This window comes from Aethalodelphis obliquidens, unplaced genomic scaffold (genome assembly GCF_003676395.1).
Source record: "Aethalodelphis obliquidens isolate GAN/ISIS:26980383/991018 unplaced genomic scaffold, ASM367639v1 scaffold44, whole genome shotgun sequence".
In the NCBI taxonomy this organism is placed as follows: Eukaryota; Metazoa; Chordata; class Mammalia; order Artiodactyla; family Delphinidae; genus Aethalodelphis; species Aethalodelphis obliquidens.
In genome coordinates, this window is record NW_020837988.1 from 522,503 (window position 1) to 546,161 (window position 23,659).

At 54.8% G+C, this 23,659-nt stretch overlaps 1 protein-coding gene across 4 annotated transcripts in view; it reads right to left on the reverse strand.

The window, feature by feature from the left end:
* Positions 1-23,659, reverse strand: part of PRKCA (protein kinase C alpha) — a 363,240-nt gene that overhangs the window by 23,954 nt on the left and 315,627 nt on the right. For all 4 annotated transcript variants that reach the window (XM_027080426.1, XM_027080427.1, XM_027080425.1 and 1 more), the window contains 5 exons: positions 23,478-23,609; positions 22,316-22,489; positions 20,264-20,355; positions 18,001-18,063; positions 16,961-17,099 (listed from right to left, as the gene is read on the reverse strand). In XM_027080426.1, coding sequence (XP_026936227.1) covers positions 16,961-17,099; positions 18,001-18,063; positions 20,264-20,355; positions 22,316-22,489; positions 23,478-23,609 — 600 coding nt within the window. The remainder of the gene's footprint in view (positions 1-16,960; positions 17,100-18,000; positions 18,064-20,263; positions 20,356-22,315; positions 22,490-23,477; positions 23,610-23,659) is intronic.

The window sequence follows — 23,659 nt, forward strand, 5'->3', positions numbered from 1 at the left end:
TGGGTGAAAATGATTTGGGCACTGAGGTGGATTTCATTTGTGGAAAAAGCCCGAGGTCATTCAGAGCAAAGGTCTGATAAATAAGACGATCAAACTATGTTACAGAATTTTGCTGAAGGATGATGTGAGGAGGACGAAAGACTAAAGGAAACATGCTGGTTTCCTTGGGCTGCACAACCCGCCCAAGGGCATCTGCTGAGGGACTGACGTTTTGAAATGTTTTTGAAAGAGACAAAAAACGCAGTAATCAAGTGTAAGATTTGGACCTCGTCTGAATCTTGATTCAAACCACCCCAACGCAGAAAGAAATTGGGAAAATTAAAATACGGCCTTGAATTAGATGATGCTGTGGGAATCGTTGCTAATGTCGTCACGTGGGATAAACGGTCCGATGATTAGTTACGAAGGGTCCTTTTCAGTTAGAGGGGGGCGTATGCAGGGGTGGCGTGCGTGAGAGATGAAGGATTTGGGGGTGAAATGGCCCACGTGGTATCTTAGATTTGCCTTAGATACGTCAGTAAAATCAGGGTCGGGGGAGGAATCGATGAAACGAGCTGTCTGCAGCTGGGGATGGGCCCCGGGACCTTGCCCCTCTGAGACTCTCAGACGTGCTACGGGGGCTCCGCACCTTCCCCCCGCCGCCCCCCGTGGAAGGGGGTGATACTGACTCAGATTTCCGAGAGGCGAGACTTATCACAACGCAGCGGCTGCATCCCAGGTAGGCCGTGTGCCAAAGGCACCCACTTTCCAGATCCGAGGATCTGCCCCGGAATTCGGGGCGAGGATGTAACGAACAGGTACTCAGCACAGTCACCTGCCATTCTGCAGAAAAACTGGACTTTGGGGTGTTCTAGGGTATCTTCCAAATGGCCCCTATGTCTCATTAAACGTCCTGGGACATCAGCTAACCTCCTGTGTGTCTGCCCACTCTCATTCCTTTAACGTGTTCCGAGTATTTCTCCCCGTGGCACGAGCAATGCACACTCCTCTGACGTACCCCGGTGTGGGCAGGACCAAGGGGGCGCGTGTTTCCATCTGGCAGCTTTATAGCTCGTTTCCTTGACAAGAAAATGATAACCAAAGGAACCTACAAAGAGGCCTTAATTCCTTTTGAAGACTACCTTTGTTCTTTCCTGAAAACATAAAAAGCACAAAATACCCTACCAAAATGGGCCTCTAACTTATTCCCTAATGACATGAAATGGTGGCGGCCACACCAGTCCCCAGACGGTTAATGACTGCATCAAAGCCTGACTGGAACAAGTAGAAGAACAACAGAACTCCTCTTTGGGAGAGGAAAGACACACCCACCAAGCACCTACTGTGTTCAGATAACTCTGCACACCCTGTGTGCAACCCAGTGAGCCAGAAATTCCTCTTCTCATTTTTTAGGGGACAGAACCGAGATGCAAGAAGCTTACGGAACTCGCCCGAAGCCAATCAGGTAACAAGCGGTGCTCTGAAAATTGACAGGCATGTTTTAAAACTACAGTTTATGGGGCTTCCCTGGTGGCGCAGTGGCTGAGAATCTGCCTGCCAATACAGGGGACACGGGTTCGTGCCCCGGTCCGGGAAGATCCCACATGCCGCAGAACAACTGGGTCTGTGAGCCATGGCCGCTGAGCCTGCGCGTCCGGAGCCTGTGCTCCGCAACCGTGAGAGGCCCGCGCACCGCGATGAAGAGTGGCCCCCACTCGCTGCAACTAGAGAAAGCCCTCGCACAGAAACGAAGACCCAACACAGCCAAAAAAAAAAAAAAAAATTATAAAACTGCACTTTATGGCTTTCAAATACATGGAATCACTCGCACTGGGATTAATAAATTATGAATCAAAGGGCTTTGAGAATTAGTTCAATGAGATTTGAAATCATCACTTCAGTTGTCGTAACTATATTTCAAAAGCACTTGAGTAAAATTTGTTCTTGTAACTGTATTAAAACCAGGCCCTGCAATCTGTTCTCATTAATCAGTGTTTTAGTGGGTTTTTTAAATTTTTTATATTGGAGTAGAGTTGATTTACAGTATCGTGTTAGTTTCAGGTGTACAGCAAAGTGATTCGGCTATACATCTATACATGTATGTATCTATATTCTTTTTAAAAAATTCTTTTCCGTCATAGCTTGTTACAGGATACTGCATATAGGTCTCTGTGCTCTACAGTAAAACTCTGCTGTTCACCTATCTTAGTTTCCGCTTGTTCTGAACACAGGCTGAGATGAGGCCCCGCACTGCTGTGCGAATTACGAGGCTGGAGAGCAGTGGGGGCTGGATGAGGGGGACCGCGCTTTATTCCAGGCTCTGTTTCTACACATACGTGAGCAGTCTCACCAGCCAGACCCCCTGCTCGGGTGCTGGAAGATGCCACCCGCTTGGAGAAGTGTCAGCAGTCAGGGGTGTGGAAGCCCCGATCCTGGTCAGAATGACTCACACACCCGGACAGCCAGGCCCAGGGGAAGCTTTTGTTCCTTCGTTTGTTTTGACTCTTCGTCAGCTTTGGTCCAGCTTGCTTCTCAGGGTCCACTAAGCTCTTCTGACTTGTGCTGATGACACCTGACGCTTCCTCCAAGGCTTAGGGCAGCAGGAGGCTCAGCGCCAATGGCTTGTTTCTGGGCGATGGCATTGCTCAGCCCCTGGAGCCGGCCAGCTCACCCTGCACTGAGCTTACAAGGTTTCCGCCTTTAACTGTTAATAAGAGGACGGGGCTTAGGATTTAGCTGGAGCATTTTCTCCTGGAGACGTTCACAGTCTGTCACCCCTGGCTCACGCCCTGGATGAAATGAGACGGTTCAAAGATCTAAGCTACGAGAGATGGGGGCAACCCCACCACTGCAAACGCACATTCAGCACGAAGCGTACTTCCCCTCGACGATCGGCTGCTAGTAACAAACACCTCCAAATTACCCCAAACCTCACCGCAAAGGGGAAGCAGTGTTGAAGAGAGTGCCCCACCGAAGATCTGAACACTTAGAAGCACAGGATTTAGGGTGCTGGTGACACTGTCCCCTGTGAGCTGTGTAGGCCTGCACTGTCCCACGCGGGAGCCACTGAGCCACGCGTGGCTACGAGCCTCTGACGCGCAGCCAGCGCAAACGGGCATGAAATGCTTTGGGTGTAAAATACACATCCGATTCGGAGGACTTAGTGCCCCAAATGCAGAATATCTCATGGCTAATTTTTCATCTTGGATATACCGGGTTAAATCAGATATTAATTTCACCCGTTTCTTTTCTAAGTTTTTAAGAAAACGTGGCTGCTTACATGTAGTTGGGGCTTGCGTTTACTTCTACTGCTCAGGGCTGGTCTAGACTGAGCTCTACCGGCTCCTGTTGGCCTAGGGGGCCAGCTTTGGGCTGCGGACTCAGCTCAGGGGCCACAGAACGGACGGGAGGCTGTCCTTGGTCTGTCCCCAACGGACACGGGAGCAGGTGTCTCTGGCACTTGGAAGCTAGCAGCCAAGCCCGGGCGATGCCTGTCCCCCTGCAGCCCCCCGGCGAGGGGCTGCCCCGGTGACATGGTTCCCACCGCAGAGAAACTCACAAAAGGAGAGGCGTGAGGGGCTGGCGGCGGCCTTCCCTGCGGCACAGGGAAGCCAGAGGCAGAACCCGGGGCCGCTGTCATCCAGGTTCACTGCTACTTGTTACCGCGATCTTCATGGTTATGATTCCCTGAGCCAGGTGCCTGAGGGCTGTCAGGACGCTACAAGTGGCTGCCTGTCTTGTACAGCGGGGTGTGAGTGGCCTCCTTCCAGCCTGGGAACAGGACCTGGGCAGAGGGTGGGGGGCGGCTTCTCGCCTCTTATGAGGCCAAAGGCCCGCAGCAGCTGGAAGGACGTCGCTCCAGGGCCCCCCACCCTTCCCCCCTCTGCAGGGCTACACACTCCAAGACCTCCTGAAGCGGACGGGGCTTCAGACGCTTCCCTGGAGGACTCGGGGGGCAGCGTGGTGAGGCTTCAGGTGCTACTGACTACAGCAACAATGACTGGAGCCCACGTCACCATCCGGGCTTTCACCAGGGCCCGGGGTCTTCCTCTTTCTTAGCTCCTGGAGCCCTCGCGACACCCTGGCGGTAGGAGCGTCCGATTTCAGACATGAGGAAATGAAGTACAGGGAGGTTAAGTAGCCTGCCCAAGGCTCCACAGCCAGAGGTGGCAAAGCTGGCATTCGAGCCCTGGACGCCTGGCCTTGGCCTCCACGATCTGGACCACTTTTCTCAACTGAAGGTTCATCCGCTCTTGCGTCAGCGTGGCTCCCTAGACACTAGGGCGGGAACCGGCCCAGGTAGGGTGACTCTTGCCGAAGAAGGGTTCAAATGCTTAACAGGGTCTAAATAGCGACGACTCCCACTTGAGTCAGCAGGTGGCCCCGAAGCCTCGTCTTCAAGGGCTCCGGGGACTCGCGCTCCCGCCCTTGGCCACGCTTTCCTGGACTCTGCTCCTCACCGTCCCAGCGTGCGTCCTGGCCGAGCCCCCGTGCCCACGCTAGAGTAAACGGCCCGCCTGTCGGCCACCCTTGCCAGGCTGCAGCACAAAGGAACGCTGGCCTCTACTCATAAAACGCGCTCAAGTCCTCTGACTGTCTCAGGGAAACAAAGCCTATTACTTCCTCCTTTTATCAACGATAAAAACATTTGAATGGGAAACTTATGGTTGTTTCGAAAAACATCATAAATCCCCCAGGCTAGAACATGGGACACTGGAGGCCTTCTTCACGGAGCTGGTGGAAATGCTGACTTGTTGAAATAGTACCATTTGGAAAGAAAGATGACGTGCCTGGGTGTTTTCTGGGTGTTCCGTTCTGACAGCTACAGGGCCCTGAGCTCACTCAGCGTCTCCCCAGCTCCCTGCTCCAGGACCCACAGCCCAGGGCCACGCAGATCTCCACGCCTCTGCCACGTCAGTTACACTGAGGTTGCTTATCTGCCCCCACTCGACCCCAGGCTCTCCCTGCAGGGGCCGGGCCGCCCTCCTGAGCACCCCGCACAGCAGACTCTCCCTAAGGTCAGGCTGGAGAAGCCAGCGGATCTGGTGCAAGCCTGCTCCGCGGACACCACCGACCTCGAGTGCAAATGCAAAGTGCTCGTCAGACTGCTGGACTGCTAAGGCTGCACGGGCCTTCGAGACGGTCTGGAAAACCATCCTCAGGGTTCTGAGAAGGAAGCCGAGAGGCTTGCTGGAAGGTCGCTGGGTGGGCGGCACGGTCTCCCAGCTGCGTCCACCTCCTGCAGCGCCAGGCTTGGACCAGAGCGTGGTGCACAGGAAGCACACCGGGGGCGGGGTATGGACGAGGCATCCCCAACGCTCAGCCAAGGTGCTCCCAGTCAAACCAGTTTGGGGCAGCGCCCACCAGCCCAGAGCACTGCAGGAAGCAGAGTGCGGCCAGAAAGCGCCGAACCTGACTGCCGGAGCCCAGCTCGGCCACGCAGGAGCTGTGTGACCTTGGGCAAGGCGCTTAGCCTCTCTGTGCTTCCGTTTCCTCATCTGTGACACTGGAACCCCAGCACCCCACATACTGGCAAGTACGTGGTGTGTATAGAAACGTGTGTTTATTGCAGGTGAGTTGAACATGCGTAACTCCACAGGGTCTCACGGCAGGAGCAGGAAGGCCCCGGGCATGGCAGGCAGGTGAAAGGGACTCAAGGCAATGAGCTAACCCAGGCCCACAGGAAGACGAAGGAAACATGTTGAATGAGAGGCTGGATTAATCACATGTATTAAATGCTCTGAAACGATCGTCAGCACCTGGGAATTCTGTCAACGATGAACCTTCTGTTCATTCTCTCAGCAAATATTGTCTGTCCGTGTACTGGACGCTGTTCCAGGCACGAGGCACAGAAGTGAATAAAACAGATTAAAAATCCCCCTCTCACGCAACTGAATTAATTTTGGTCAGAGCAGCAAAACTTCCGGTTTCTCTTCTCTGTGGTATTAACACACCCTCCCCCACCCCTTCCCTCACTGCCACTGTTTGGGCTAATCGTGTGTCTCTTGCGGCCGGGCACCCTGCGAGGGTGACACGAAAATGGATAAATACGCTAAAACGTGATACCTTACACATCGAGGATCTTAGTTCATCACACGAGAAATACCTGCGATACTTGAAAGCTCTGGACAAAATGCATAATATAAGTAGAAAGGAATTCTGGCACAAGACGAGAACGGAAGGTTTGGAGTCTGCACTACATATTTCCCGTTGAGATGAACACGGTGGCCAGGACTGGGGCGAACAGAAAACGACGTCTCTAAAGGCAACACAGGCGCCTTAAGGTCCCGTTACAGTAACCACCCCCCTGCCTCCTTTACACCCGGGAACGGAAGGCAGAGAGCAGGACAGTGTATGTTCTGCTCCCCGAGGACCTGAAGGGGATCACGTGGCACAAAGAGGGTTTGCAACTACTGACCCTGGCTTCAAATAGCAAGTAACACAGAAGAGAAGAGGAAGGAAGCAAGGAAGGAAAACGAGAGCGAGAGCGAGGAGGAGGGGAGGAGGGGATGCAAACGCAGAGCTTTCAAAGCCTGGTGAGTACAGTCCCCGTTCCCAGTCCTATCCTGGACCTTTGTTTGGAAGGGAAAGGCCACCCAGGCTGCATTTCTTCTTCTTCTTCTTCTTCTTTTTTTTAATTCATAAACTGCTTTAAAGAGAAGTTTTAGGTTCAGAGCAAAACAGAGGAATCTGCCGAGTTCCCATATACCCCGCCCCCACCAAGTTCAACACACCGAGGCAGTATCTTAGTTACAATCGCTGAACCTGCATGGATACATCGTTACCACCCAAAGCCCAGAGTTTACATCAGGGTTCACGCCTGGTGCTGTACATTCTATGGGTTTTTGAAAATGTATCATGACACGCACCCACCACTGTACTGTTACTGTACGGAATAGTTTCACTGCCCTCAAAACGCTCCGCCCACATGGCCCTCCCCCAGCCCCAGCAATTACCAATGTGTTTTATTGTCTTCCTAGTTCTGCCTCTTCCAGGACGTCCACACTCGGGCTCTTACAGCGTGCAGTGTTTTCAGACGGGCTTCTTTCACTTAGTCATGCGCACCGAGGTTTCCTCCATGGCTTGAGAGCGCGTTTCTTTCTAGTGTTGAATGATACTCCATTGTCTAGACGTATCGCCGTTTATTTGTTCACTCACCTACTGAAGGACATCTCGGTGGCTTCCAAGACTTGACAATTATGACCAAAGCTGCTGTAAACACTTGTGCGGGTTTCCGTGTGGACGTAAGTTTTCAATTCATCTGGGTAAATACTCAGGAGCATGATGGTTGGATCGTTCGGTAAAGACCACGTTTAGCTTCATAAGACACTGCCGAGCTCTCTTCCACGGTGGCTGTGCTAATAATTCTGAAAGAGCCACGAGTCAAATTCCGAGTCGCCTGCCAGACTTCTGAGCAGGCAGAAAGATGCCCCCGCCCCTGGTGTCTGTCTGACACTGGGACGTGTGCTCGCGGGATGTCTGTGGTCGGGTGAGGCATCAACAACATGGAGTTACACAGGGAGAAGACATTCCCATTTCAAGGCTTTGTGCAAAAGCTCTCATCTCTACCTGGGCTAATCTCCCTCTATCTCCTCAGTAACATCTGCTTGTCAAGGAATAAGTCAGGAAGGTGACCGTGAAACGACCAGGGCTGGGAAAACACCACCCCAGTTGGCCTGGGTCACCCAACCTCTTCAGCCCAAGGCCGAACTAACTTCCATAATTTCTTGTTACGTCAAAACAACAACAACAACAACGACAAAAAACTAAACACCTCTTTGGATTCTCTTCTGCCAACCTGATATTTTCAAGAACCTCCTTAAGAGCGAGATACACTAAGAATATGATACCCGCAGTAACAGGGGCCAAGGTTTAGCCCCACCTAAGCCACACTGCACTGGGCACGGTGCCCGTCTCCCATGGGGGTGGCTGAGGCCCGGCCAGCTTGCAGGCAGTGACACCGCGGGGGGGTGGGGTGTGCAGAGCCAGGACGCGACCCTCTGTCACGGTGCCCCTCTATGTGAGCAGGACAGGAGTGGGGTGAGGACATCTGGGGCGCTGCCCCGCCCCCGGGACCTTTACCCACCCTTCCTTCCTGCTCTGCTTGGTGACAGATGGTGAGGATGATTGCGAGCAGGTAATATGCATCCTGGTCTACAGCGTTGTTCACCTGCGGCCGAGACCCAGGACTCCGTACGGGGCCGGGGCGCTGGGGCCAGAGGAACAGAGGCCACAGACCATCTGCCTAAGTACAGACGCTACAAACTGAGCTCGCGATATGGACTAGCTGCTCTCTCCTTGCACCTTGCCCGCGGACTTCCCCCGGCGCTCTGCTCGGGCTGCCGCACGGCTCCAACAACAGGCGTCTGCTGTTCACGGTTCTGGAGAGTCGAAGCGCACGGTCAGGATGCCGGCAGGGCAGCAGCCCCCTCGCTGTGCTCTCACCGGCCTGTCCTCCGTGAGCTGCCCTCCTGGTGTCTCTTATGAAAACCTCAGTGCTCTCCGAGGGGGTCCCACCCCAATGACCTCATCTGGCTGTGGTCACCTCCTGGAAAGCCCTGCCCCTATGGACAGTCACACTGGCGTCACCTTCAACACACCGGTTTTGGGGGAACAGGATTCCACCTGTAATTCCTCCCAACAACCTGGAAGGCCAGGTTCGAGTGGAGAATTCAGGGGCCCCTGAGATGCCCTCCGGATGCGGAGACATGGCCCGCCTGACTGCTCTTGCCGCCCCCTCCACCACGGCCACGACGAGCCTCCCGCACGTCCCAGCTCTGTCCCATCTGCCCGTCGGACGCTGGCGTGTCTGCGTCAGCAGGGCGGCACCCCGTGGGGCGATGGCATGGGGGGATGGGAGAGGCTGCGCAGGTCCTGGGAGGGACTTCTCAGACCCCAGGTGGGCACATCTCTTTGACCCTACAGACCCCAAGCCTGTGAGGACAGCTCAGGCTGGGGAGGCCCGACGAGAGCCCTGTAACGTTGGGGGCGCAAACTTCAGCCTGCAGCCCAAATCCAGCCCAACCCTGCCGGGTGCAGCCTGGGAGCTAAGCATGGTTTTAAGTTTCCTGAACGCGAGAGAAAAAATGTAACAAAGACGATCAGTCTTTGGAGCCTTTTGGCAGGAACAGCTGCTCAGACTGGAGAAATCTAAAATTTAGATGAAGGCAAAGGCTAAAGCACTTACCCTCTAGCCCTCAGCAGAAAAAGCTTCTGATCCCGGCTCTGTAACCCAGGGCAGGGGCCTCTCTTGCCTGGGTCCTCGGCGCTTTTGAGACCTGCCCCCGCGGGGTGCTGTGCTGCGGATTCTCTGCTGGCCCACACAGAGCTCAAAGCCAGCTGTGCAGGGGACTGTCCCCAAAGACGGCCACAGTGCCCCTCGCTCCCATCCTGTGTGGCCCCTGCAACGTGACAGCACCACGCCTCCCACCAGGATTTAGTACTTACGTCACCTCCCCTAGATGCCGGGCTGGCTGTGGACTTGCTCTGACCTGGAGAAGGTGGTGGGAATGACACGGTAATCGAGTTCTAGGTGAAGCTTAAGGGGCCTCCACTTTTTGGGGGGCCTGTGTTGTACCCTCTTGGGAGTCACCGTGGCGAGACGCTCTGGATAAACTATTGAATGAGGAGAAATCTCACAGAGGACAGAACACGGAGAGGAGGACCCGTGGGTCTCGGCCAAGAGCCAGCAGCCCGGGGCCCCCGTGGGACCACCCTCCAGGGCCCAGCAGGGCCACAGCGGCCGGCACATGCCGGGCAGAATCCCAGCGATAACGTGGCTGTGGTTTTAAGCCGTTCAGTCTTGGGTGGTTACACAGCAGCAGCAAGTTGAAACAACTGTCAAATAACAGATGCGAATGAACGCAGCCCTGCCCTGGAGGCAGGCCAGGCTTCTTACGGGCAAGGCTTCAGCCCCAAAGTCGTACCCCCATTTCACAGACGTCGCCCCAAGTTCTTCAAAGAGCAGAACTACAGCCAGAGCTGACTACACAACGATAAAGAAAAAGCCACCTGAAGGCAAACAGAAAGTCCTTCCTTCTCAGAAACATCACGTCTGCGTGGGGCTCGGCTAAGGTAGAGTCGGGCTGAATTAATCCGGAATCGGAGGCGCCGCCACCAGCCTCTAGTCTCCCTCCGAGCGGTTCTCGAGCTCGGCCACCGTGGCCTGGCCACTGGTCTAGGCTGCGGTGGCAGGCGGGGGCGAGCGGGGCCGGATTCACTGCTCTGCGCCCCCTTCGGAGCCCCCTTATCTCAGGCCTCCTCTGCTGGGCAGGGAGCCCTTCAAGCCCTTTGTTCACTGTGGCTCTGAACCAAATAACCACTCGTGCAGTGAAGGAACGAACTGGGAGTCAGGAACACATTTGTGCCTGTAAGACCTTAATCGGCTGGAATAAAAGATTTTCCAGAATTTCAGTCCGGTGGTCTTCACAGATGCGTGTGGAAGGGGGCACTGAGGCATGAGGGCCCCGGCCCGGCCACCTGCCGTCTACGAGCCCTGCACGGGGCTCCTCTCCTCCCCGCGGCTCCTCTTGTCTGGAGAACAGGGACAGCGCCACTCAGCTAAGGACTGCTGTTAAATGACACGAAGTCACAGGGGCAGGTGCATGGTCCCCACCCGCCCATGAGAGCAGACTGGTCATCTCCGTCCAGACACCCACCCCGTCCTCCCCACGGCAAGGTGAAAAGGGACTCAGTGAGCCCTGACCCATTTTCGCAAGATTTAAACAAATCCCCAACGGAAGGGCCAACTCATGTAGCCATGGGATTCCTGGAGTAAAGACTTATCAGGGCGTCATTGGTGCTTGGAAAACAAAGACGGGGCCTGGATGGAGGGAGGCTCACTTGTACCCCCGGAGGGAGGTGGTCAGTCCCTGGGCAGCCCTCCTCCCGGGACCACAGCTGCTGCAGGGAGAAGCTGATGAGCCCCGGGTTCAGAGCCCAGCCTGCTTGGATCTGGGGCGTGGGAAAAATGGACGAATCTCTGCCCCTTGGGTTCATCACCTGGGAAACACCGACGCTGCAGACCCAACTGAAGGATTAAACAGACTCACATCGATGAGGCGCCCCTCCCTGGCTCTCACACGCAGCGGGCATCCATCAGGGGGCAGCTAAGTCACCAGGAGCTGGTCATCTGTGGAGGGAGGGCTGGGAGGGGGAGGGGGAGAACAGACTGGGGCTGCCTCATGGACCACGAGATCACAGAAGGGGTCAAATGCTCCAGAGAACAGGCTGAACTCATTAAACGCTGATGCCACGAAAATTATGAGACAGTTAAAGAGACGCAGGCAGACAATCAAATATATGAGGTAATATAACCAACACCATTCCTCGGAAAGGTCTGAGAAGAGTTATATAATTTAAGGAAGAACTGCCCCCCAGAATGCCGGGCCTGGGCTCTTTCAACGTTTCTTGGGGGGAAAGCAGCTGCTTCGTCTCCTCTGTGATGCTGGAGTCACTGGACCGTGACCTGGCGCAGAGGGAAGCTGGCCTTTGATAGAAAGCGTCTTCCGGTTTATCGTCCTCTTTCTTTAATCAAGGGCTTTCTCCGCGGCCGCCCGCCTGGGCGGGGTTGGGGTCAGCGGCCCAGAGGCGCTGATCTCAGAGGGGCCGCTGCTGGCACTCGCCGGCTTCTTTCCATCTCGTTTCCTCGTTTCTTCCCAGCTTGGCAGGGGCTAATTTACGGCCTGGCTGCTCGGCCGTGAGCACCAAACGAGGTCTTTTCTCACGTGACTTTTACATCTCTTTTATTCTCTGCCCCTCTCTACAACTCTTTCCCCAGAGGCCAGGAGAAGCTCCGGGGAGGTCGGTACTCTGGCCCCTCGGGTCCTGAGCTGACTTCCCGTCCACCTTGGACCCTTGGGGACCCCCGGCGGTGGGTGGGGGGGGGCGCGGGGCCACACCCCTGCCCCCGCACGCTCTGTCACCTGCCACCAGCCTTGGGTTCCAGCCCCGGAGCTCCCGACCCCTCAGCGCCTGAGCCTCGGCCCCGTGCCCCGGCCCATCTGCCCCCCGGCAACGGCCAGACACACAGCTCGCTACGCCTGCCCCCGGGGTAGCGGCCCACCCGTGAACAAAAGCCAAGGGTCCTGCTGCCTGGAGCTCAGCGGGAGACAAAGAAAGAAGTAAACACATGAGCACGCGACGTGGTCTATCCGAGGGTGGTGTGCACCGCGGAAGGGGACCAGGGACGCAGCTGGAGGTCTGCCCCCTGAACCAGGGTGGCCGGGAAAGGTGACCTCCCGGAGGTGACATTTGCGCCAAGGCTTCAAGGAGGAGAAGGAGGGAGCAGGCTGACCCCCGCGAAAGGAGGGTCCAGGTAGAGGGAAGGAGAGAAGAATCAGGCATATTGTACATAAAAAGGCAGACTTCTGGCTGTCGTCATGGGCAATCCCGTGCTGGCCTTCTCGCAGGGCTGAAAGGAGAGCCCAGAACCCCCGGGACGGGCCTCCAGCTCTCTGAACACATCCAGCCCAACACGGACGGCAAGTGTGCGCGTCTGCCTGCAGGCAGCTGGTGGCGGGGGGGGGGGGGGCCCCCGCAGGCTTCTCCCCCGGGGTTGTCCCATGCTGGAGGGCCGTCTGTCGTCACCTGGGGACACGGTCTTGCCCATATCTCTGAGCTCCCCTGGGCTGCAGTGGCCCGCTCCTAACTGCTTCCAGCCCCTGACCCTCCTGACAGGGGGTGCTTGGTGGACCCTCGGTGAGCACCTGAGGGGGAGGGGCTTAGAGCTGCTGGCTCACCCCGGCTTCTGAGAGGTCTGCCCAGGATGGGCAGCTGGACCACGATCCTGACTCGCTGCCCCAGAGACGGAAAGGCCTGGTCAGGACTCAGACCCCTCGGACGTTAAAGAAGAAGTGGGCTGTAACATCTCTGTGCTCGTTCCTCACTGCTCTTTCCCTCGGGGGGTCTTCTCATCTCCCTGGAGGTGCTGCGATACGTGCACAGGATACACAGGCTTTGGGGTCGGAACGTCTCGGCTGCAAATCCCACCTTTGTCTCCTACCAAGTGGCGCAACCTCTGCTCGTGTATCAGGCGGGACCAAGCGGAAGCTGCGTTCCGAGGGCCCGCTCTGGAACAGGCACTGCCCACACTGTGGGTGACGCCCTCTGCGTGTGGGCCGCACACCCCGGCACGCCCAGGCCGAGAGCGAGGGTCCCACGTGGTGCACTTTCCGGAAGCTTCGCCCTACCGCTGCCTCGCTCTCCCAGGGAAGGGCGGGCGATGCTAGCGTCCAGGCTGCTGCTCCGCTGCGGCAGATACCTGCCTTGCGACTGGATCTCGCTCGCCCGGAGCAGCCGACTTTCAGATGGGGGATGAAACCCAGGTGAAGCCTCAAGGGCTCTCTCGCTGTCCTCGAAGGACCCTTTCTATGTCAAAGCAAAGAGTCCCCTTCACGTCGGCTTCAGGGATTAGCTCCTGATTGGTGCCCCTTTCCCAGCGTCCATCTCGGCGCCAATCGTGCGTGTCAGTGACATTTTCTGCCTTTGCTCATCTTTGCCGGCTAAGGAGATGCTACAGTACCGAGATCCATTTCAAGGCTTTTGACGAACAGCCATAAATATTTAAGCCTCCGCTTTGCCTATTTAGGAAAATGCCACCTAAGATAATTATCTTGCCTTTGCCTGACAGAAAGATTTACACAGAGGACAAGGTTATTTTCACCTCTGAGCAAATTCAGAAACTTGGAACCTAGATGGTCTTTTCTCTACCCTGCAACGATTCCTTGGGTGAAATATGCCAAATTCCTGGACCCTATGAAGAAAATGCTAGCGAAAGGCGGAACAAACTAAAGGTATTCCTGACGGAGCTCCCAAAGGAGCGCGGATCCTTCTTCATTGAAGGTCAACCGGCGTCTAGGGGTAGATTTTGGTTCCTGTTTGCGGCACCTCCTCTAGACGGGAAGCGCTTCCAGGGCAAGGCCCCGCGTGCTCTCTTTCTGTGTCCCCACAATGCCACGCTTGGTACAGCAAGCGTGCAGGAAGCTCTCTGGACACACAGGCTGCCCCGGGTTTGAGTGGCTCAGCGTGGCGGGCAGTGCGAAGGCCTGCAGGCGGCCTGAGCCTGGGGAGGCAGCTGGATTCCAGCACTTTTAGCAAACGTGGCCCCAGGCTGTTACGGACCGCCTCGGACACTCATCTGCAAGACAGGCCTGCTGGCCTGTTCCTCTACAGGGTTTGTGATGAGAAGAAAGTACAGAAGGTGCCCAGCACACAGTGGACACTCGATAAATGGCAGGTGCTCCCTGATTGCTTGCACAGTGGGTATACGGAGAGGAATGAAGGCTTACAGAACCTGCGGGTATCCGGAGCCAGAACATGTGATCCAGTGTGTATCAAGAGGCCCCAAGCTTGTTTTCCATAAAGCCCTCTTTGACGGCCTGTTCCCAGCATCCCTCTCCCTGATGGGTGTTCCCAGCATCCCTCTCTCTGATGGATGTTCCCAGCATCCCTCTCTCTGATACCATGTCCTCAGGTTCTTAGCATGACATGGCCAACCCCATGCAGGTGCGATCTCCTAAATGGCAAACAACTTCTCAGTTCAAAGGGTCTTTTCCAGGCCAACCTAGTCTCTGTTGGCCCAAAAAAGTGACCAGGAAGACAGCAATGGCCAGGGTCTTCTAGGACGGGCTTCTGGAAGACTGCAAGAGGCTCAGAACCCGATGTGGCAAGTGAGTCAAGTGAACGAAGGACCAACTTGCCTTGCGGCCGACAAGGCATGTCCCCTTGAGATGGGGAGATGACCCTGGATTATCTGGGTGAGCCCCATGTAATCCCAAAGGTCCTTAGGAGAGGGAGGCTGGAGGGCCGGGGCTAGAAAAGAGAGGGAGAGAGATTACAAGATGCTATGCTTCCGGCACAGAAGATGTAGAAGACCCATGAGCCGAGGGCTGCAGACAAGCCCCAGAGGCTGGACCAGGCACAGATTCTCCCAGAGCTGCTGGAGGCTGTGCAGCCCCGCCGACAGTTTGGCGCTAGCCCAGTGAGACTGCTCTGGGCTTCTGACCTCCAGAACCGTAAGATAATAAATTTGCCCTGTTTTAATCCACTAAGCTGGCGGTTGTTACAGCAGCCACATGAAATTAGCACCGCGAGGAACCTTGAAAGAAAAGGCAACCAACTTCAATTATTTGGACAATGTCATCTATGTGGAACGCTGTCACCCCTGGTGATGTCAGACGGCTGAGGTGTCGCTGAACACAGGAAGCTCTCTGTTTGAGCAGCAGGGACCTGGTCTTGAGGAAGTTCAAAAGCCACCTTTATTCCTCAAACTGCTGCCATTCCCTGTCACCAAGCTTTGACAGCAACTGGTGGGTGTTACCCAGAGTGGGCACAGCTAATAATCACAGCCTGTTTAATATGTGTCAGCCAGGAGAAGGCTTCAGAATAAATACTGCATCAGGAGGTTGTATTTTTTTCTGTACCATCTCTCTATCCTTCATGCTTGAGAAAGATTTAAGCTCATTATGTGCACGGAGATACTAAGGTGTGAGCTGTTTGCAGGGAAAGAGGTTACGTAGGTTATGTATCAAGAGAACATCCCATCTTTGCCCACATAATTCAGAATTTAAGTTTCTAAGTCAATGTTCTAAGCCTGTGTTCCTACACTGTCTAGGGATGTAACAGGCAAAACAAAGCCTTAACAAAGGGATAAAGATTAGCTTCCCTTTTGGAATAATGGGTATAACGAGGGTTGCCAGGTGCAAACACTGTACTAGGCACCTTAGTCCTCAGCAACTCTACAGGGCGGACACTGTAGAAACGGAGGCTCAGACAGTTTGAGAAACTTGCCGAGTTCCCACAGCCTGTAAATAATAAAGTCAGGAGTGCAGCTCACGCTGGTCGGATTTCCAATCGCGTGTCTTTCTGATTATTGCTACTGCCTCGGAGGTAAATGCACGACGAGGCGCCATGCCGAATAAACACCACAAAGCCACCCGACAGCGAACACGAGAGCTCTGCAAAGAGCTGAAGGTCGGCCTACCGTGGAATCCATCACCCGCTCCCCGCTGGAGCTCAGTGGGGAAGGGACGGTGCCGTCCACAGGGTCGGGCGTGGTCAGACAGGTGGCTACAGCGACCCAGGGTTCTAACCCACCCAATCACTGGCATGTAGGAAGCTTTGTAAAATAGGAAGATAAGCCACTCGATACGTGTCATGACGAAGACAATGCAGCGTGGCCACTGCTGGCAACACACAGATCTTGGAGCCACTTTGCTCAGAACCACGTGGGTGTGCTCTTCCCATGATCCAGTGCAGTGTGCCGCTGAGAGCACCAATCACTGATTTTCTGACACAGAAACCAAACTTACGGTCACCAAGGGGAAGGGGGGGATAAATTAGGAGACTGGGATTAACATATACACACTACGGTACATAAAAGAGATAAACAACAAGGACCTACCGTATAGCACAAGGAACTACATTCAATATCTTGTAATAACACATAATGGAAAGGAAATCTGAGAACGAACCTGAATATATATACGTATACATCGATACGCACACGTTTATATAACTGAATCACTGTGTTGTACACCTGAAACTAATGCATTATAAATAAACTATACTTCAATAAAAAAATAAACAAACCATAACAAAACAAAAGATAAATCACTCTGATTTTGCTAAAGAGGCATCACCGGGACCACCTCTGGCCCAGCGTTTCCATGCAGGGCCGTCTCACAAGCAGGAGCCTCCCTTCTTTGCCCCCAGTGTTTCTTAAGCTGGTTTGCTGGTGGCCACGTAAGAAATACGTCCTACCACGCATGCATCTCACACGTACGTGTAACAAAAACAAAAGTTCCGTGAACCAAGGCGTACCCTTACTCTGCGTGGGGAGCTCTCGTGGTTTCTTTTTCTGTATTATTTATTCCCCACATATCGACTTGGTGATTCAGGGATGACTCTACATCCTACGAGGGGGCTGTGTCTGTAGCTGGAAAGCCCTTGGTCTAAAAAACCAGGCCAGTCGGGGTCCTACCTCCGGGGCGATGTAATCTGGGGTCCCGCAGAAGGTCCTGGTCGTGACCCCGTCCATCATGTGCTCCTTACACATCCCAAAGTCCGCAATCTTGATGTGTCCTTCCGAATCCAGCATGACGTTATCTAACTTCAGGTCTCTGCAAAGAAGCGGGTGGCATCAGCGTCCTTCCCATAATGTCACATGCTTTGCTCTGCTGCTCGTGAGACAGAAGCGCCCGTGAGTGGCTGCGCCCCAATGGCACATTAACTGTGGTCACAGGAGTGCTGGGACCGGGAATTAGGACTTATTTATTTTTCCATCTCTAGAGCCCAGTGTAGTGCCTAGCATGCAGCAGGTACTTAATAAATGCAGACTGAACGAATGACTAAATGACTGAGCTAGTGATTCCCGACCTTGGCTGTGCAGGTGAATCACCAGAGATCCCAAATGAGCAGCTCTGAGGAGACCCCAGTCACCGGTTTATTAGTGTCCCACCCGGAGAGATCAGACACACAGCCAGGTGTGCAAATCACGGGCTCAGAACAACCTCACTGGGTCACCCGCATCCCTTCCATTCTGCCCCGTGCTGCATGGTCTTCTAATTACTCTCCGCTTAATACTGGAGAACATTCTCCCTTCACCGTAACCAACAACGGGAGGAACCGAATCCAACAGTTGTCCCCTTCCCCTCCCAGCTCCCGTGTTCCTCCGCGGAGCATCACCAACAGAAATGCAGCTTTCACTGGCCCCTCACCTCTGTGCCAAGTCAAAGGCAGAGGAAGGAGCTGGCAGGGAAAAGAAAAGCACGTTTTCTTGCGGAAGCAGAAATGAGATAAACGATCTTGTGAGGTCCAGGAACCAGAAGGTGGTTCGGATTTGCCCGGAGGCTGTGGAAAGAATGGTGGTCCCCGCAGGTCTCCGTGACCCGGGGCGTGGTGGTGGTGTGTGGGGGGGTCCGCTCCATGTTCTAAGTCCCCATCACAGAACTCACACCCACAGAGCCCAGAGGTCCAGCAAAGCCTCCACAGTGCTGCGGCCAGCAGGGCTTCGATACACACCTATAAATGATGCCTCTTTTATGAAGAAAGAACAACCCAATGGAAATCTCTGCTGCGTAGAACCTGCAAAAGAAAACACCTGTCAGGCTTGCTTTCTTTGGCCTCCTGGATACTTTTTACCCTCAGGATCGGGCATCGAAATGGCAAAAGCACGGAAGACCCTGGATGAGCAGAGCTCAGCACTGCCCTACGTGTGCCGTCAAGCCTCTGCCGTTTCATGACTCCAACCTCCCCAAGGAATGATACAGCTAGTAAACTCAATGAAGCAGGTTTATCACCTGTCCCCAGATAAGCGCTTCTTGTCTGGGGCAGGTAGACAGGTAATTACTGCTTAAAAGACATTCTGAATACGATCTTTTAAAGCGTGGCTGTTTGCTGGGCTGTTCTGTCAGGGCTATGGTAGATTGGAGCAAATTTCCACTTTCCTATTCAACGGCAGAATGCATTAGTGTTTGAAAATACACTTGTGCCCTGGAAGACAAAAGGACAGGGTGTGATGCTCTCTGCAGGTGGTTTACTCACCTCCTCAGCCCTACCCCAAGCGCTGGGAGAAATGGGACCCACGCCAGGATTCAGACCTGATGCACCCTTTTTATTTTTTTCATTCTTACAATAGTCTTACAATTTTTAAAAACTTATTTATTTATTGGCCGTGAGGCACGTGGGATCTTAGTTCCCCGACCAGGGATCGAACCTGCGCCCCCTCCATTGGAAGTGCAGAGTCTTAACCACTGGACTGCCAGGGAAGCCCCCTGATGCACTTTTTAAAATAATTCATAATAAAAAGCAGTTACTGCCTTCGCTTCAAAATTGTTCAGGGGTCAATATCTGAAACTCCGAATGAGTGCTGAAGGAGGTTTTAAAATTTGCACAGCGTTTAGGAGTTCTTGACGTCTAAGAAGACACAAGATGCTGCCCGTGTAAACGTCATACCCGGGAGGCTTCCAATAAGCACACGTGTTTACATGAGCAGAGAAACAACATCAAACCCTCAACGGGGGGCAGGGGGGCACCTCTGAGGGCTGGCAGGAGAGGGGGGGGCCGAGGAGGGAGAAGGGGGTCACAGATGACGGTCATATGATTTTTTTGTGCTTTTCTATATTTTTAAAGTGAAAAGCTTTCCAGCAGCACAAATACAAGGGAGTGGTACTAATGGGACGGCCTGTTAGCTCATGATGGAAGGTGGCTCTTACAGCTCTGTGTTGTCAAGCTTCGTTCTGTAACCTGTGCATTTTAATGCTCTGTAACTAACAACACGAGAGAAAGGGCCACCCGCCCTCCGGTTTTGAGCATCCGCCCAAGAATGCCCCGTTCTGTCTCCAGCGAGCCTGCCCCAGACCGGCTCAGCCCGCACGGGCCGGAAGTGCCCCAGGCTTATCTCTTTCAGACTGAACATCGGCCGGAACCCGATTAACGTTTGCCCACTCGATTCATCAGGGCACCTGCGCACTGGGCATCCTCACTCCAGGGACAAAAGAGCTGTGTGTTTAGATTTGCTTCTGTGAGTTGCCCGTGGCTTCCTGGCCCCTGGAAAAGGGGGTGATTCCTCAGGTCTCAAAGCCTCGCCTCTAGATAGATGATTCTCTGTCTCCCCCTGGAGCCCACATCTCTCTCCGGGGCCGCCGATGCCTGCATCCCACTGAGACCTCCTAAGTGATCCCCCGCAACCTGCTCCTCCGGACGGCTGCCCCTCCCCAGTCTGCAGAGGGGCAGCACCTGGAGACGCTCCTCTCTCCTCACCCCCAGGCCCCAAGTTCTGGTTTTCTTCCTCCAGAAAGTCTCTCCATGCACTGGCTAGGCTTAGGCTCCAGCCTGTGTCCTCCACACAGACTGTCACCTGCCCGGCCTCCGCCGGCCATCCTTCCATCTCCTCTGGGCCAGGGCCCCGTGGAAACTTCACCTGATGCTGCCAGGCCCCCCTGAGGCCCCTTCCAGGCTCTCTTGTTCCCCAGCCAGGCCCTCTGCTCGGCCCATCACCCAGAGCCCCTTTATTTGTTCAATTAATGAGTGAATGGCTCGATCGACAGGCGTGGAATGGGGTGACAGGGCATCTATACACCTGCATCTCCAGCTTGCCGGAAGTGGAATAAACTGCTCCGGAGGAGACGTTTAGGTGGACCCTGTCAACCAACCTGCCCCCGGGAAGGTGACGGTATTCCACCCCAAACCGGGCACAGCCCTGCCTCCAGATCCCCCCGGCAGAGGCTCCCGGGTGGGAGTGCCACGCGGTCTACGTTCAGGGGCTCAACTACAAACTACTCACACTGCTTGCGGTTCCTTAAATTTTCCTACTTGCTGGATGTGGTACATGAGGTCCCCGCCGTTGACGTATTCCATGACGAAGTACAGCCGATCCTGAGGACCAAGGTTGACAGGTGAGCAGGCTGACAGCAGCAGCGTGGCGGCCTCCACTCTCCCAACGGTGCTCTGCTGTCTCATTAGTAAAACGTGGGCCACACTGGCGGGTGTGCCCAGTAGAGTCGGTCCCGGTTTTCTCCCCCAAATAAAGAATAAGTAATAAGCCCTATCGCGTGAGGCCCTTGGGACGCACAGAGTCACGACGTAACCCTGAAACGACGGGTTACGTCAACCTGTCTGCTCCCAATCGGAGGAACGGCCTCCAACCTTCCCTCTTCTCCTACACGCAGAATACACTTCTAAGTTAGGGACGGCGTGAAGGGTCCATATGGGCCAATTACTTCGTCTTAACCAGTGTCCTGGTTCGCAATGTCTGGGAGGCAATGCCACGGTAAAGTAACGTGTTTACCCAGACGCTCCTGACGGCAAACTCGTGGTGAGGTCGTGCTTGTACCTTACACATGCTCAGTGACGCTCACTGTGAGGGACGGGACTGTACGTGGAGCGCTTAACCCAATGTTCTCTTCATGCCCAAGTGTTGTTTTTCATTTTCTCTGTCACTGATATGCCAAGTGCTGGCCCCATGAAGCGCGTACATCACAGAACTAAGTAAACCTGCGTATTTATGAGGACAACACGCTGGGACAGACAGGGAGACTGAGTGGGTGCAGGAGGAAGTAACTGCACGGCACAGGTAACAGCTGACCTCTGCTCTCTTCCAGAAAACACCACCATTTCACAGAGGTTAGTACACATTAAAGCAGTGCACAGGAAGAAAGAAAAATGATGCAGCTGCTGCCAACAGCCAGGGAAGTGGCTCTGGGAGCTTCAATCTCTCGCTTTCCTGTTACAAACTGTCATTTCAATTTTATTTCTCTGCTTTGTAGCTTTCCAGAGCTTCATCAGTGTAACCAGGGTTACGGGATCTGGGCTGGGTTTCTTTCTCTTCTCTGCATATCGCTAACCTCCCCCCTTGGCGCTACCTAGGAGCTGCCTCTGGGAGCAGAGGGCCGGCCGGCTGCCAGCAGCAGGCTGACCCTCAGCGGCCGGGCCCCGACCCTGCGGCCCCACTGTCCACCCGAGGCTCCAGGGTGCTGCTCTGCGAGTAGCCATGACGGCTCCTGAGTACTGAGCCACATCTGCAGGAGGACAGCCGCGGAGGCGTGCAGAGCCCGTCTTTGGGAATGGCCTCACCGTGGTGCCGAGTTTCTACTTCTTGTAGGTTACTCGCGAGCACCATGCCAGGGTCCCACGACCAGCTAACTAGCGCTTTGGAGATTGTTGTGTCCTCTCTTCAGTTAACCTATACGGCAGGGCTCAGCAAACATTTCCTGTAAAGGGCCCAAGTGAATACTTTAGGCTCTGTGTGTGTCCTGTAACTACTCAGCTCTGCCTTTGCAGCATGAAAGCGGCAGATGCTGGGTAAGTGAAGGGGCAGGGCTGTGTCCCGAGAAAACTATTCATGGACCTTGAAATCAGAATTTCATCTAATGCTCGCACGTTACAGAACAGTCCTTTGTCTAAACCTTTCTCAGAGCTCACAGGCCATACAAAACAGGCCAGGCGGCCACCCCCTGCTGTGTGCATTCCAGAACATACTCTGTCACGAGGGTGGGTCTCCTGATGCTCTGACACCTGGATCGGGGGTCCTAATGAGCCAGGACTGTGAGTTACTGTTTTGTCTCTCTAAGTCTTAACACTGCCCGGTGTGTGTTTAGGAAACCTTTGCTCTAAGCTTTCACGGAACTAAATGGAACTAACACTAACTCTCTAAGGAGGGCACATCACAGAGGGGGATGCCCCGAATCCGCCAGTGGTACCCGGGCTGCTCGGCAGAGGAGGACGTGGGGCTGAGAGGTCCCCACGCTTCGTCTGTTCCCAGCCTCTTCCCAGGAGGAAGGCTGGCTCGGACTCCGAGGACCCTGTGCGGTTGGGGGCAGCTCCCGAGGGCCCTTACCACCGTCTGGAAGCAGGAGTGCAGCTGCGTCAGGAACGGGGGCTTGTCCGGCAGGGCCAGCACCCGCTTCTCCACCAGGGTGCACTCCACATCGTCGTCCTGGATCACCACGTCCTTCTTCAGTATCTTGATGGCGTACAGCTCCTCCGTCCCCTTCCTGTCCGCCAGCATCACCTGCGGGCAGACCGAGGGCAGCCTGAACGCTCCCGGCACACGGCCGGCATGGGGGCGGGGAGCCGCTCAGGCCGTGCGTGGGGCTCGTCGCTGTTAATAAGGCTCCACCCCGTGTGCCGGTTTTGAAATACTGCTCGTCGCCGCACGGGAATTCCTCAGGCTGCCTAGTTTCTACGCTGCCGAGGTTTAGACTCCGTGCGGGCTGTCGCCACACGAGGGCGCCACTGCAGCCTCTGAAAGGGATACTCGACGTGCTCTGCAGGAGTCTTGCGTCAGGCACGTGTTACAGGAGCGTCCTCAGAGCACAAATGTGACTGACCTTTGTACCCTTCTCACAAGTCAGGAGCCAAGTCCAGAAAAAAGGGGGCAGGATCAAAATCAGTGCCTGGATCTACCATGAGATATGGGGCCAGAGAAGCAAACGTAGGTACACAGGCCGGCCACTGAAGAAACCCAGTTCAGCATCTGTTAATGATTACGTTTGCTTACTATGAGTCAACATTTAATTTTTTTTTTTTTTTTTTTTTTGTGGTACGCGGGCCTCTCACTGTCGTGGCCTCTCCTGTTGCGGAGCACAGGCTCCGGACGCGCAGGCTCAGCGGCCATGGCTCACGGGCCCAGCCGCTCCGCGGCATGTGGGATCTTCCCGGACGGGGGCACGAACCCGCGTCCCCTGCATCGGCAGGCGGACTCTCAACCACTGCGCCACCAGGGAAGCCCCAACGTTTAATTTTTAGTTGTGAAAACTACTCGTCCAACATTCTGGAGAACCCACTCCGTCATGCGCCCAGAAACGGAGACACACCAGGAGCCTCGTGTGGCTTTTTGGATACAGTTGCTTTTAATGAAATGGAAGTGGGAAACCACCGGGAAACGTGTGCAGAGCACAGGGAATCTGAAGGGCTGCTCTGGAATCCTCGGGGAGAACAGGACTGACCCCAACGTTCTCTGCCAAAGCCTGGCCCCGTCGTGGACCCGGCTCTCTTACCTTCCCGAAGCTGCCCTTGCCCAGCACCATGAGGAAGTTGAAGTCGGTGAGTTTCACTCTGTCGAGGTTGTTGGAAGGCTGTCTCCTGTCAGGACTAATGCCTTTGTAGCCAGCAGGGCCGAGCTTGGCTTTCTAAACAACAAGCACACACGTGAAAACCGTCAGTCGTTCTCCCAGGGCAA